Genomic DNA, 12,742 nt, shown 5'->3' on the forward strand with positions numbered 1-12,742 from the left:
GAGTTGCCATGTTGGCTTGCACCGTGAAAGCCAGTGTGACAACTATGTAAAACTGCATTTTTTTTCAGAAAAAAGTGGTACGATGCGCGCCGTCCGGTGGTTCAGCTAGCCATGATTGTGTCGCCGGAGACACGTTAGGTGAAGCGTAACCTCGGCATGGCGTTCGGGATCAGCGCGATTAGAGAGGCTCAATAGGGACATTTTGCGCTAAAGCTGTTCCTGATTTATCATGGACGTCGATGGAACTGCTGGAGATGCGTACGCAGGAGTACCGATCCATCAAGTACTGCTAATATTGTTCGTTGTCTAGGCTTTTCGCCTCCAAAGCCAGGACACACCCACACACATGCCCTCTGTCTGGATTCGGTAAGCATAAAGGCAGGGTTGCGCCGCGAGTACAATAATTTAGAAGGGACGACGAGGGCCATCGCGTCAGGCTAAGGGACACAGTGGAGTTCCACATCGAAAAAATATCTGGCACAGTGTGCTGTGTGCAAAAGATTCCATCAGAAAAGGTTGCTGGATTGTGAGTCCAAGCTGCCCAAGATCTAAGAATAAAAACAGCAAATGAGAGCTTAAAAAAAACAGCAAATGAGAGATGGCTTCAACAGCCAGTTGCAGAAATGACGCCAAGATATTTTTACACGGCATATGTACAGTACAGCAGAGTAGGTACACTAGTCGTCAGTAATTCGGCAGCAAACAGATGTTTTTACACGTGGAAATATCAGGTGATATTTGTTTCTCCTCTGCCCGTGCAATGCCAAGGACCCTACATGCTGGCACGACCAGATCACCAAAAACCTATCCAAACAAAGCGCGCTGGATTCTAAAAGATTCACCACAGCAAAGACAAAAAAAAAGTACTTATATACTGGAGTACTCATCGAAGCTTTACGGGAAAGCTCCGGCCACACTGGGGACGACATGTGTGTACGGGCACGTGGTGCATGCAGGGGCGCTTTACTGAGCACTGAACTCGGTGGATGACTTCTTGCGCTCGGGGCGTGCGGCCACGGCGGCGGCGTCCTCGTCGTCCGCGTCCTTGCCGAAGAGCTTCACGGTGTCCTCCAGGCTCTTGCCCATCGTCTCCGGCAGGAACAAGTACATGAACACCCACCCGGCCGCCGCGACGCAGGCGTAGAGGTAGAAGCTCCCCGCGATGGTGATGGCGTTGGAGAGGGAGAGGAAGGACATGGTGGTGGCCCCGCTCATGATCCGGTTCAGCCCCGTGCCGATGGCGGCGGCCTGCGCGCGCAGCCGCAGCGGGTAGATCTCGGAGCAGTACACCCAGGCGACGGGGCCCAGCCCGGACGCGAACGACGCCACGAACGCCAGCATCGCCGCGATGCTCACCGCGCCCAGCGCCGCCGCCTCCCCCTCGGGGCGCTGGTCCATCATGTGCAGGGACGTGGCCAGCGTGAACAGGAAGATGGCCATCCCGCCGCCGCTCGCCAGGAGCAGCGGCCGCCGCCCGATGCGGTCGAGGAGCAGCGTCGAGATGGGGATGAAGAAGGTCTTGCACGCGCCCACCGCCATGGACGCGCCCAGCGAGTTGGTCTTGGACTTGATGCCCGCCTGCGCGAACACCCGCGGGCTGTACATCACCACGCAGTCCACGCCCGTGGCCTGCTGGATGAACATGAGCCCGAGCCCGGCCACGAGCATGCGGCGCACGGGGCGCGACGGGTTGATGAGCAGCTCCTTCCACACCCCCTCGCCGCGGGAGCTCTTGCTGCCGGCGCGGACGATGGCGGCCACGTCGTCGGCGTCGGACACGCCCTCGGGGATGCCGACCACCTTCTTGATGTCGAGCAGGCGCTCCTCGGCCTCGGCGGGCGAGTCGGAGGTCTTCAGCAGGACGCGGCGCGCGTCGTCGATGCGGCCCCGCATGACGAGCCACCGGGGCGACTCCGGCATGGCGAGGACGGCGACGCCCAGGAAGACGGGCGGCACGGCGCCGACCAGGAACATGGCGCGCCAGCTGAGGTGGACGGGGAGGCGCGCGAAGGCGAAGTTGGAGACGTAGCCGAGGAGGATGCCGAAGTTGTTGAACACCTCCGGGAAGGAGGTGAGGAACCCGCGCGTCGAGGTGGGCGCGACCTCGGCGGTGTAGACGGGCGCGATCATGAGCGCGAAGCCGACGCCGATGCCGGCGACGAAGCGGCCGACCATGAGCAGCGCGTAGTCCGGGGCGAGGCCCATGAGGAGCGCGCCCGTGAAGAAGATGGCGGCCGCGAGCACCATGGTGTAGCGGCGGCCGAGCCAGTCGGCGGTGAGGCCGGCGGCGAGCGAGCCGAAGAGCGAGTAGATGCTGATGACGCCGGCCAGGATCTCGATCTGCGTGTCCGTGATCTTGAGGTCCTCCTTCATGAACAGCTGCGCGCCGCTCATCACCGAGATGTCTGCTCCATCACCACCAGCATGCATCCACACCGTTGTTGTTAGCATCACATAATAATAATCTTCTAATAAGCTCGCATGAACGGGCGAGGTGGGGATGCGCGCCGCGTGCCCGTACGTGCTGGCTACTGGAACCGAACGTACCGTAGCCGAGGAGGACGGAGTTCATGGAGGCGAGCAGGGCGCAGGCGCAGGCGTACTTGTTGATGGGCGCGCGCTTCGCCGGCGCCACGGCGGCCGGGACGGCGGCGGCGGCGGCCGCGTCGGTGCTCATGGTGGCTGGTTCTCTATCGGAGGCGTGAGCGAGGCGTTGTGTCAGTTTGGCTGCGGCTGTTCGGCGCTAGTTGTTTATCGGGCGTGTCGTCCTGTGTGCCGGCCTCTGTCCTCTCTGCGCCCTCGATTATTGGTGTACCAGCGAGCGCCGGAGCGTCGTGTCCTGTGTCCAGTGTCCTCCCTCGCTCCTCGCCGGCGCGAGGTGAGGTGGTGTGCAGCGTGCAGGAGGAGTGCGCGGGTGGTCCGTGAGGTGTTGGCTGGCTGGGTGGCTAGTCCTAGGCCCTGTTATATAGGGAGCATCCATGAGTGTGTAGAAAGATAGAATTTGAAAGAAAGAAGAGTGGATGGCGATCAGTGGACGCTCAGTGTCTCGGCAGATCACGTACGTGCTTAATCTAGTACATCATGTATGGTATGCACTAGCCTGTTATCTCCGATATACGTACGATAGCCAATAGAAGTATTTCGAAAACGGCCGGTCCCACAAAGTCAGTGACGGGTCGAGCCAGGTCACGGCGACGACCCGGTCAACTGCCATGGGTATATCAGCGGCGTGGAAGGAAGAAAGCTCCACGTGTTCGATTAAGAGATGAGTATTTATTACTAGCAGGAATCAGATCCGATTCCTAGTACATACTGGCCGTGGCCGTGTTTGGTTAGGATTTCATGGATTTTTTTTCATCTTTGACCACTAATTTAGAATATCAAATAAAGTCTAATTACAAAACCACCTTCACAACCCCACGTGTAAATCGCGAGACGAATCTAATGAGACCTTTAACCGCGTGATTAGATGATAATTAATGTAGCATCACTGTAGCATCACTGTAGCATCACTGTAGCATCACTGTAGCATCACTGTAGCATCACTGTAGCATCACTGTAGCATCACTGTAGCAAATCATCAATTAATTACTGTCATTAGATTTGTCTCGAAAAGTTACACTTATCCCTAAACAAGATTTACAAATAGATTTCATTTAGTACTCTATGTATACGAGATTTTTTTTTTCGGGAAACGTGCGCGGAAAAAATCATGTAGTAACCAAACACGGCCTACATAGCTCGACTGCTAAGTGCTAAGGCTATCCACAACGGCAAGAGCAAATTTGCTCCTCCTCTTCCTCGTTTTCCACGCCCCTCACATATTTACTGTCTATAGTGCGTCAACAGTGTCAAACAGTACATTTGCTCTCTCCACTGTGACACGCTTGGTACCAGCAGGCAATCAGACATGTTCTGAATGAGATGAGTACTTGTACTGTACGGGCTACACGGGCCTGTTTGGTTCCATTAGATTTTCTAAAACGTATATTCTAGCCTCCGTATGACGGACCAAATGAAATCTATTTATATAACCTCTTTAGAGATAGGTATAACTTTTCGCGATGAATCTAATAACGATAATTAATCTACGATTAGCTACAGTGATGCTACAGTAACCATTCTTAGATCACGCGGTCAAAAATCTCATTAGAATCTTCAGGGTTTTTAGTGCAAGGTTCTGAAGTTGGTTTTGTAAACTGATTTTGTTTGACACCGTAATTACCGGTCAAAATATTACTATTCCTTTGAAAGAACCAAACCAAACAAAGCCACGGTACCCACATTATCCCGTCACACTGCTGCTCAGCTTGCCAGTTCCAGGTTTATCGAGCGGCCGTGAAGAAACCTCCGCGTCCGGCTGGAACGGCAGGCTCGCGCTCGCTCGTTGCTCTCCGAGCCACCGCGTCAAGCCGCCGTCACCCTTGCATCCTCCGGCACCAGCGCGCGCCACGATCGCGTGCCGGGCGGCGCCACCCACCTCGTCGCTGTCCAAGTTTTCCGGCTCGTCGATGCAGACACCACCCACATCTTCGCCGCCGTCGACGGCCGGGTCCCGAGAGCCTGTGTTCGCCACCGCGAACTCGATCGCTGATCCCTCTTTCTTCCGAGAAGTAGTAGTAAAACGACGCCACCTTGGGTTACCTCGATCTGCTCCCGGGGTTAACCAAAACAGGTTGCTCCTGACTCTCTAGCAGATCGATGGATTTTCCATGCGAGCGGGACACCACGGGCGCTCGGGTACTTGTTGCTCGCGAGCTTTGATGGGGACTCATGGCGCCGGTTTTCCACTCGTCGTCACGTCGACCTTGACATCGGAACGCCCCTCTCTGCTAGTCACACGGCTACTAAGAGTGTTTTTTTTTTCTTGCAGCATTGCTGCCACCAGATTTTGAGCTTGTTCGGCTGACCGCATGAATAGTATAGAACTGGTAGAATAAATAGTATTCTGCGAGAGGAAATAAGCTGAGACAAGTCGAGACAAGTCAAACTTAGATAAGCCAAACAGCCTGTTTGTATTGCTACGACGTCGACCGATCGATCTATCTCAGGCTCTTACTCCGTCCAAGCGTAATCCTCGCGCCTTCATTGTGTCCATACGCTGATCAGGATCTGCAAGAACAACCTGATCAAGCTGTGCACGCCGATGGCCTCGTGAGATACCCGTTGAGCTCGTGGCTCCCGGCCAGGCCACGCTCTGCTCGTCTCGTAACCACGAACTGAGGCAACGTACCTTCTGGACATCTGTGGCGGCCTACGGAGGCAGCCGGAGCTTCTGTATTCAGGGGGGGTTTAGTTGGTGAAAAAATTTGGGTTTGGCTACCGTAGCACATTTTGTTGTTATTTGATAATTAATGTCTAATTATAGATTAATTAGCATAATTAGATTCATCTAATAGGAATTAGTTAGACTATGTAATTAGTTATTTTTTAACTGCATTTAATGCTCTATGCATTTATTCAAAAATTTGATGTGACAAGTACTGTGCGATTTTTTTTTTGAACTAATAAATGCAGCCTCAGGTTCATCGGCAACAAGCTAGCATGGCTATTTGAAACGATGTTGCACGCACTCGTCCTCTTCCTGACAACTGCCATCACATCTTATTAGTTACCTTGTCCAGTGCAAGTTAATCAAAGTAACTGGCATCGACAGGTATCTCACTCTTCTCGTTCACAAGCAGTAAGACCTCCAGCTTGTTTGTGCCAGCGAACCTAACCAAGTTTCCAATCCGGTTTTGTCAGGCATTATTTCTGTGACAGGCGCCCGTGTCCTGTGTGGTCGGAGACGCGGCCGAGCACCCGAGCCCCGCGAGAAAACCGGAGAAGAGGCTGCAACGCGATGGATCCGAGGGGAGTGGTGCTCCTGCTCCGAGATCGCAGCGCCGCGTGTGTGGCGCCGAGCACTCTCCGTATCCAGGCACTGTGGACTCGCCGTGCCGCGACCGCGAGAGCGACGCGACAGCGCCGCCGCCTCAGGCCAGCGACAGGACGCGGGGGAAGGCCGAGCTCGCCCTGCGCGCCCGGCCGGTTCATCTCGCTCACCCTTGTCCATTTCTGTAATTACTGACGCTTGGAGCTCACTCCACCGCTTTTACTCCCCCGTTCTTTTCACGGCGATCCCGTCTCTCGCCGGCGATCGCGTTCGCACGGCTCCGCCGGTGAGGTAGCTGCGCCGGTGGTTCTGTCTGTTGCGTCAGTGCTCGAGACAGGCCGCTGAGCCCGTACCTACCTCGCCTCGAGATTGCCTTGTTTGTTTACATCAGTTTTTTTAGCCCCTATTACATTAAAAGGAATCTTAGCATTTAGAAATATCAAATAAAATTTACTAGGCGTATAGCCCGCGCATTTGCGCAGCTAGTATTGAAAATTCAAAAAATTCGCATATCGTTGTATCCTATTTAAAGATTATACTTTTTTACCATACATCATCCTGTTCATTATCGTAAATTATGTCTTACTGTTGGTTAAAACAATTCAAATATGATCTACCAATAATAACAATTTGATTTGTTAAGCTTTAATAATATTATATATATAATTATTCTTATTTTCGTTTTATTTTGATTGATTTGTTAGCTTTAGTTTTTATTAATAGTATATATTTGTAACTGATACCTATCTAATTGGTATTTTATATTTAATTTTTCATAATGACATTGGTGGGTGATTTTTAATTAGGCAAAGGGATATTTTTGGCTAATTTTTATCATAATGGCATTGGTGGGTGATTTTTAATTAGTCACAGGGGTATTTTAGACTAATTTTTTATTATAATGGCAGTGGTGGGTAATTTTTATTTTTTTTTATTTTTCTCCGATTAACGTGGGAATTTCTAAACTTTGAGAGCGAACGTGGAGGTTCTGTTTGTTGGCCAAATAATAAGATAACTAGGCGTACAGCCCGCGCATTTGCGCGACTAGTATTGAAAATTCAAAAAATTCGCATATCATTGTATCCTATTTAAAGATTATACTTTTTTTTACCATATATCACCTGTTCATTATCGTAAATTGTGTCTTACTGTTGGTTAAAACAATTCAAATATGATCTACCTACCTGTAATAACAATTTGATTTGTTGAGTTTTAATAATATTATATATATAATTATTCTTATTTTTGTTTTATTTTGATTGATTGTTGTTAGCTTTAGTTTTTATTAATAGAATATATTTGTAACTGATACCTAGCTAATTGGTATTTTATATTTAATTTTTTATAATGATATTGGTGGGTGATTTTTAATTAGGCACAGGGGTATTTTTGGCTAATTTTTATCATAATGACAGTGGTGGGTAATTTTTATTTTTTTATTTTTCTCTGATTAACGTGGGAATTTCTAGACCTTGAGAGCGAACGTGGAGGCTCCGTTTGTTGGTCAAATAATAAGATAATAGATAGATTTATAAAACTTTTTTGACAGATTGGTGCTAATTTGCGAGACGAATTTAATGAGCCTAAGTAATACATGATTTACTACAGTGTTACTACAGTACCATCAGCTAAATTACGGATTAATATACCTCATTAGATTCGTTTCGCAATTTAGCCCCAGGATTCTACCGTTAGTTTTATAATCAGATTTTATTTAATATTAATAAATATCGAAATTCTCTTGAATGTGACATAGTTTAAAATTTAGCCCCTGTAACCAAACAATTAAAGAGGGCGACCACGACGTTAGAAATCTGACACTTAATTCGGCCTGCCACTTGGGCACCTCGCACCAGTTGCCCCCGTACACGTGGCCTCTGAGTCCAACGTCAGCGTCAGCTTTTTCCAAGGTAGCGGATCGGGGAAAAAAATCGATGATATGTTTAAATTTCCTATCTTGTGGTTCAACTTTAACAGCACGTTACTCTACTCACATTGCAGTATTTTCTCTTTTTTTTGTTGCTTTTCTCAAGGAAGCTTTGGCCTTCACGGCCATGTGCCAGGGTTCGGGGATTTTTTCGCGGTCGGGAGAAACCGTATTGCTTCTTCTTAATGAAAAACGGTGGGGTCCGTTCACCCCTCCGGCCGCGTCTGAAGATGCAACCCTGCCGGGATTAGATCTTCATAATGCATCTATTATATTATTAAAAGAGTGTTAAAAGAAGCCACCACGTTCGCCGAGAGGGTCTAGAAATTCCCACATTAATCTAAAAAAGAGAAGAATTTACACCATTGGATTTTATGAAGATCTAACGGTTCAAACTAACTTAAGAGTTCATATCAAATACGATTAATAAATAGCTAATTTCGGATTTAAAAAATTAAGGAAAATTAAGACATGGCAAAGAGTCCATGCTGAATAATATTAGTAAATAGATTAATTCGGAATTAAAAAACAAGGAAATTAGGGCTTAATCAAAGAGTCCATGTTGAATACAATTACTAAATAGGAAAATTCTGAATTATCAAATTAAAAAAATAGCATTACCACTAGATAAAAATTAATATTAGCTGAATAGCTAAATTTAAAACTAAAAGTATAAATTCTATCTATTATATTATTAAAAGAGTGTTAAAAGAAGCCACCACGTTCGCCGAGAGGGTCTAGAAATTCCCACATTAATCTAAAAAAGAGAAGAATTTGCACCATTGGATTTTATGAAGATCTAACGGTTCAAACTAACTTAAGAGTTCATATCAAATACGATTAATAAATAGCTAATTTCGGATTTAAAAAATTAAGGAAAATTAAGACATGGCAAAGAGTCCATGCTGAATAATATTAGTAAATAGATTAATTCGGAATTAAAAAACAAGGAAATTAGGGCTTAATCAAAGAGTCCATGTTGAATACAATTACTAAATAGGAAAATTCTGAATTATCAAATTAAAAAAATAGCATTACCACTAGATAAAAATTAATATTAGCTGAATAGCTAAATTTAAAACTAAAAGTATAAATTCTATTATATTATTAAGGGAGTGTTAAAACAAGCCACCACGTTCGTCGAGAGAGTCTAGAAATTCCTACGTTATTCTATGACTGTCCAACTGTTGTCAGTTGACTAATTTTTTAGTATGTCATATTGTTAGTACCTGTTAAAAATTTTGCAGACAGATTATGCATTCTGTACGATTGAAGAAGAGGGGGGCATGGGTAATACGTGATCTTGATGGAAAAAACATATGTTTTAGAATGCAAAGAGATGTGCCTATTTAGCAACTACTGGTAGCTAGCAGCACGGTGGTCGCAGGCAACAGGCTGGCGGAGGGAGCCTCCGACGCGATGTGCCTCCGGTGTCGTGGCACTGCCCCGACGTGAAGGGATGTCGAAGATGGATGGACGGACGATTTCGTGATGATGATGGAGTAAAAAAACGCGGTGAGATGTCAAATACGATTAATAAGTAGTTAATTTCGAATTTAAAAAATTAAAAAAAAGACATGACAAAGAGTCCATGCCAAATACGATTAGTAAATATAGCTTAATTTGGAATTAAAAAAATAAGGAAATTAGGACTTAACCAAAGAGTCCATGTCGAATACAATTACTAAATAGGCAAATTCGGAATTATAAAATTAAAAAAATTAGCATTGGCACACGACAAAAAAAATTATTATTAGCCAAATAGCTAAATTAAAATTAAAAGTATAAAAAAATTGGAATCAAATATGATTAATAAATAGATAAATGCAAGAACTAGAATACAAAAAAATTATTGTTGATGTGTGTAGTGATTATGAATCATATTAAGAAGAAAAATAGCTAAATAAATAGTATCAAATGCAATAATAAAAATCCAAGTTTGAGTTTCATGGCAAATAAAGTTAATAAATACTCCAAATTAACGAAGATCTAAATAGTATTTGTGTATAGGATTTACACCATTCGATTTAATGAAGATCTAACGATCCAAATTGAACAAAAGAGTCCATGTCCAATTTAATGAGATGCAATATTTTAAACTACCAAAAAGTGTCTGTATCCAATTAAAGTTAAATATAGGGTCCGCATGACATAAAAACTCATGTTAGCATCCATGTCTCGCATTAATCTTCCTTAAAGATGAAAAAAAAATGGCAACAGCATAAGCGTGACAACACGACCATAGTTGTATTGTATTGGTACTATTGAAAGAGATAATTGCTTTGAAAAACCTTTGGAACGCCCTGCACTACGACGCGACCATAGTTTTTGCCCGAGATTCCGAATCACAACTTTTTGAGTCTCAAGAACGTCCTGCAGTACATGCAGCTGCATGAAGCACACTTGATTCTACTCAAAATCATTGCCGAACTCAATCAATCCATTTCTTCTGGAGCAACCAAACGTCAAGATAGAGACGAAAAAATAATGATGATGCGCAGAGTTTCACATATTGCAATCTATTGCAAGACCATCTGCACCTTATGATTATAAGTGTGGGCCAATGAATACACAGACGAATCAATGTGAGAGAAATATCCGCTAAAGAACCAATGTTTTCTCCAAACAAGGATTATTATCATAAATATTGTATATTCTTGAACAACTTTAGTTATACAAACTAATTTGATGGTGGTCAATAAAGAATTATGATTCTATGGGCATATAAATAGTTCCATACAAGTAATAATTACTGGGATAAAGGGTAATGCACCGAAACCTACAAATAAATATGACTATTATTAGCTCAATCTAAATAGATGCATGGGAAAAATCAGGGAGTTGGTCATGTGAGGAATCAAATAGCATAGATAATTATTAACATTATTATCCCCATCTAATCTTCTATAAGTACACATTAGGCGTGGAACACAAATGTGATCGATACCTCTAAAGAAGTATAGAGAAAGAAAAGAGAAAAGGATAAAGAAGCACCAAGATTGAACGGGTAAGGAAAGTAGAAAAAGGAGAATAGAAAAAGAAGGCAGGAAAAATGGGAAAATGAGGGAAAAAAAGGGACAAAAGTGAATTTATTGGTTTAGTCTATAAATAATATCATTAGAATGAGAAAAATATTAAATTATAGTCATGTCCTGTTGGACATTTGACATCTTTCATATATTCATGAAAAAAATAGAAGAAGTGGTTTTACCGAACGGTTTTCAAAACATCTCTATATCCATTAAAAAAAGCTACTCCATTAAAGAAGCTACAACTGGAGTTATTTTAGCCACAGATACAGGCCTGAAGCCCTGCTAATCTATCTCAAAGTCGATTGCCTACAGTACAAAATCAAATGATTCAAACATATGTATGTTGTCGATGCTCCTCTTCGCTCAGGGAAAAAAAAACCCTGAGGCACAATACTAAATAGGAAACTTCTCCATTAGATGCATCGGATGCGATACACACTAATTGATGTCAAATATACCGAGGAACAAAATAGAAGACAGAGAAATCAATAAAATTGCTTGAGAAAATGGAAAATAAAGAAAAAAGTTAGAAACAACAACAAAAATATATATGGAACTATCTATCACCGAGATGACAAAACTCTAAAGTAGACCAATATATGCAGTCATATGGGTTAAAAACAAATAAATTGTGCTGTAACCAAAGTAGAAAAAATAATAATAGGTTCGGTTAAATAAAAAATTTAAAACATATATGCATTAACATAGCACACATATATATAAGTTTTGCATAACATTTATTTACCAAAGCCAGCAGGAGGCCTCAACTTATTTTTTAACATAACTTTTTTTTGTCTAATCCATGATTATTTTTATTTCGCTCCGATGACGAGTCAGGTCTAGATGTGCTAGATGCTACTTAAGTGCTCTAACAACTACACTAGATATATTTTCGCTAAATATTAATCAAAATATTGCAAGATACAAATCGAACTCCAACATCTAAGTTACAGATTGTTGGCAAACATAACTATCAAATACATATAAATATATTTCATAATTATAAAAAACTTTATATGAATACAATTATGTACAATTTGCTCCGTATTCAAGGTGACCCAAAATTGAATTCAATCCGCAAATTTAGATTTTGCAGGTTTAAGTACTAAAATATGCAACTATAATATAGAACAAAGCAACATAAAAAGTGATGATTGATATGAACTCCTATGCATAGAAAGCTGCAAGTAGTATAATATTCAACAAGAACAAACGAGAGGTAAATAAATTACAAAATACATCTCTTCTGTCAATGTAAATATTTTAAAAAATTAAATAAAAAACTAGCTACCTGCGCTATTAGCGCGGGCCACCTTGCTAGTTGTTTGTTAGTCAAGGAATGGACCCTACCACCGGGGCCTACGACGAGGATGCGGCAATTAGGCACGCGCTGTTCTTTTTCTGCTGAGGTAGAGGAAGCAGGACCCAAAATATCTTGGATTGATCCAACGCCTGTGAAAGTGAAACAGTCTGAATTCAGTGATAAGATTCTGAAAGTGTCAGCCGACACCCACAGCGAACCCCTTTGTCCTAGTTTGAGGAACATCACTTCGCTGGCCCCTGGGACGGAGAAAAGATTGGGAGGACACCAGGACGCAACAGTAGTAAACTTGTTCTCAGCGGGGGCACACAGGATTTTTAACCGATGTGATGGATCAACTGTGTCCGACTTCATTATCCTGCAGCTAATCTTCATGATGCAACGACAGAGAAGCTACAGATTGTAGGTGTGGCTTTTGCAAGGGGCAAGAGTATGATTCACTCAACAGCTGTCGTTTCTCGACTGGTCTCGAGCATGGTCAGGCCATTCCTGGCATGCTGCAAAGAACGAAGTGCTCGTGCTCCTCAACTACGTGCATGCACACAGTACCAATTGGAGCAATGCCCGATTGGGCAATGGGCGTCGGT

The 12,742-nt window shown here is 44.0% G+C and overlaps 1 protein-coding gene across 1 annotated transcript; it reads right to left on the minus strand.

The window, feature by feature from the left end:
• Positions 1-592: 592 nt before the first annotated feature.
• Positions 593-2,945, minus strand: LOC120688628 (polyol transporter 5-like). Its single transcript, XM_039971019.1, has 2 exons — positions 2,548-2,945; positions 593-2,405 (listed from the first exon to the last, which is right to left on the minus strand). The coding sequence occupies exons 1-2, from the start codon at positions 2,675-2,677 to the stop codon at positions 964-966; spliced, it is 1,572 nt and encodes a 523-aa protein (XP_039826953.1). The 5' UTR covers positions 2,678-2,945; the 3' UTR covers positions 593-963.
• Positions 2,946-12,742: the final 9,797 nt, after the last annotated feature.

The sequence above is a fragment of the Panicum virgatum genome, chromosome 9N (assembly GCF_016808335.1).
Source record: "Panicum virgatum strain AP13 chromosome 9N, P.virgatum_v5, whole genome shotgun sequence".
In the NCBI taxonomy this organism is placed as follows: domain Eukaryota; kingdom Viridiplantae; phylum Streptophyta; class Magnoliopsida; order Poales; family Poaceae; genus Panicum; species Panicum virgatum.

What these genes read in the sequence shown, in the direction of transcription:
- LOC120688628 (XM_039971019.1), bottom strand. Translation starts at nt 2,677, where the DNA reads ATGAGCACCGACGCGGCCGCCGCCGCCGCCGTCCCGGCCGCCGTGGCG. An exon ending in CTCCGTCCTCCTCGGCTACG is followed by an intron (nt 2,406 to 2,547) that starts GTACGTTCGGTT and finishes GTGATGGAGCAG; the next exon opens with ACATCTCGGTGATGAGCGGC.